At 53.1% G+C, this 1101-nt stretch overlaps 1 protein-coding gene across 1 annotated transcript in view; it reads right to left on the bottom strand.

Annotated features, from left to right (window-relative positions):
* GNA14 (guanine nucleotide binding protein (G protein), alpha 14) overlaps window positions 1-865 on the bottom strand; it is a 47710-nt gene extending 46845 nt beyond the window's left edge. Inside the window, exon 1 of the mRNA XM_011947039.1 lies at window positions 767-865. Within this exon, the coding sequence (XP_011802429.1) occupies window positions 767-865 (99 nt within the window). The remainder of the gene's footprint in view (window positions 1-766) is intronic.
* Window positions 866-1101: the final 236 nt, after the last annotated feature.

Raw genomic sequence — 1101 nt, 5'->3', positions numbered from 1 at the left:
AGACCACTTGTCCAGCCTGCATAGACAGGATTTTCTGAGTATGAACATGAGCTTAGCAGCATGAGTAAGACTTCTCTTAAATAACTACTGAGAAGTAAATTTTATCTAGAAACATGACATTTTAATCAGATGTTCACCAGTCTTTGCCCTGCAGCTCTTTGTCCCTGGGCATGTGTTCAGCCAGACTCGGCAGCTGTGACTCTCAGACAGGCAGTTATTTTCCTCTGGGAGCTCCCCGGGGCTCAGGGCGCGTTGCTGGAATACCAGTGCGGGGGGATCTTGCTGTGGTCACAGGCGCAGTGGCTCTTGCCTGGGAGGCTGACTGTACGCTCCCCCATTCGTGGTCCTTTTTCCATTCTCCCAACTTTGGTTAGAAATGACTCAAGCTCAGGCCGGACACAGTGGCTCAGGCCTGTAATCCCAGCACTTTGGGAGGCCGAGGAGGGTGGATCACGAGGTCAGGAGTCCAAGACCAGCCTGGCCAACCTGGTGAAATCCCATCTCTACTAAAAATACAAAAATTAGCTGGGCATTGTGGTGGGTGCCTGTAATCCCAGCAACCCAGGAGGCTGAGGCAGAAGAATCGCTTCAACCCCGGAGGTGGAGGTTTCAATGAGTCGAGACGGAGCCACTGCACTCCAGCCTGAGCAACAGAGCGAGACTCCATCTCACGGAGCGGGTAAAAAAAAAGGAGACTCAGCTCATCCTTTCTGCCCCTTGACCCCTGACTCTGTCATCCCCTCTCACCACCACCCCTCTGCCTCACCTTTTCAGGGTCAGGGAGAACTGGCAGCTTTAAATCCCCCAGGGTCCTCAGATGTGCAGCCACCAAGTTCCTCCACCAGAGCCTGCTGCACTTGGTCATCCCCGCGGGGCTCTGTGCCTCTCCAGCAGAGAAGTAACCCACGGGAGCTCTCTCTTCTAAGGTGTCTCCAACCCAAGGGTAATAAACAACTTGGGTTGGCAGCACAGATTAGGAGAGGGGTTGTCGGATCACTAAGCTCTGATCTCGATCCTCTGCTGTGAATGCAAAGCGCACCATTTCCGAATACAGAGTCCTACTGGATCCCCATGGGATTTTAGAGCAAAAGTGACAGCGGA

This window comes from Colobus angolensis, unplaced genomic scaffold (genome assembly GCF_000951035.1).
Source record: "Colobus angolensis palliatus isolate OR3802 unplaced genomic scaffold, Cang.pa_1.0 Scaffold257, whole genome shotgun sequence".
Lineage (NCBI taxonomy): Eukaryota > Metazoa > Chordata > Mammalia > Primates > Cercopithecidae > Colobus > Colobus angolensis.
Note: the sequence above shows the minus strand (reverse complement) of the source record. Positions and strands in the feature narration are given on the sequence as shown.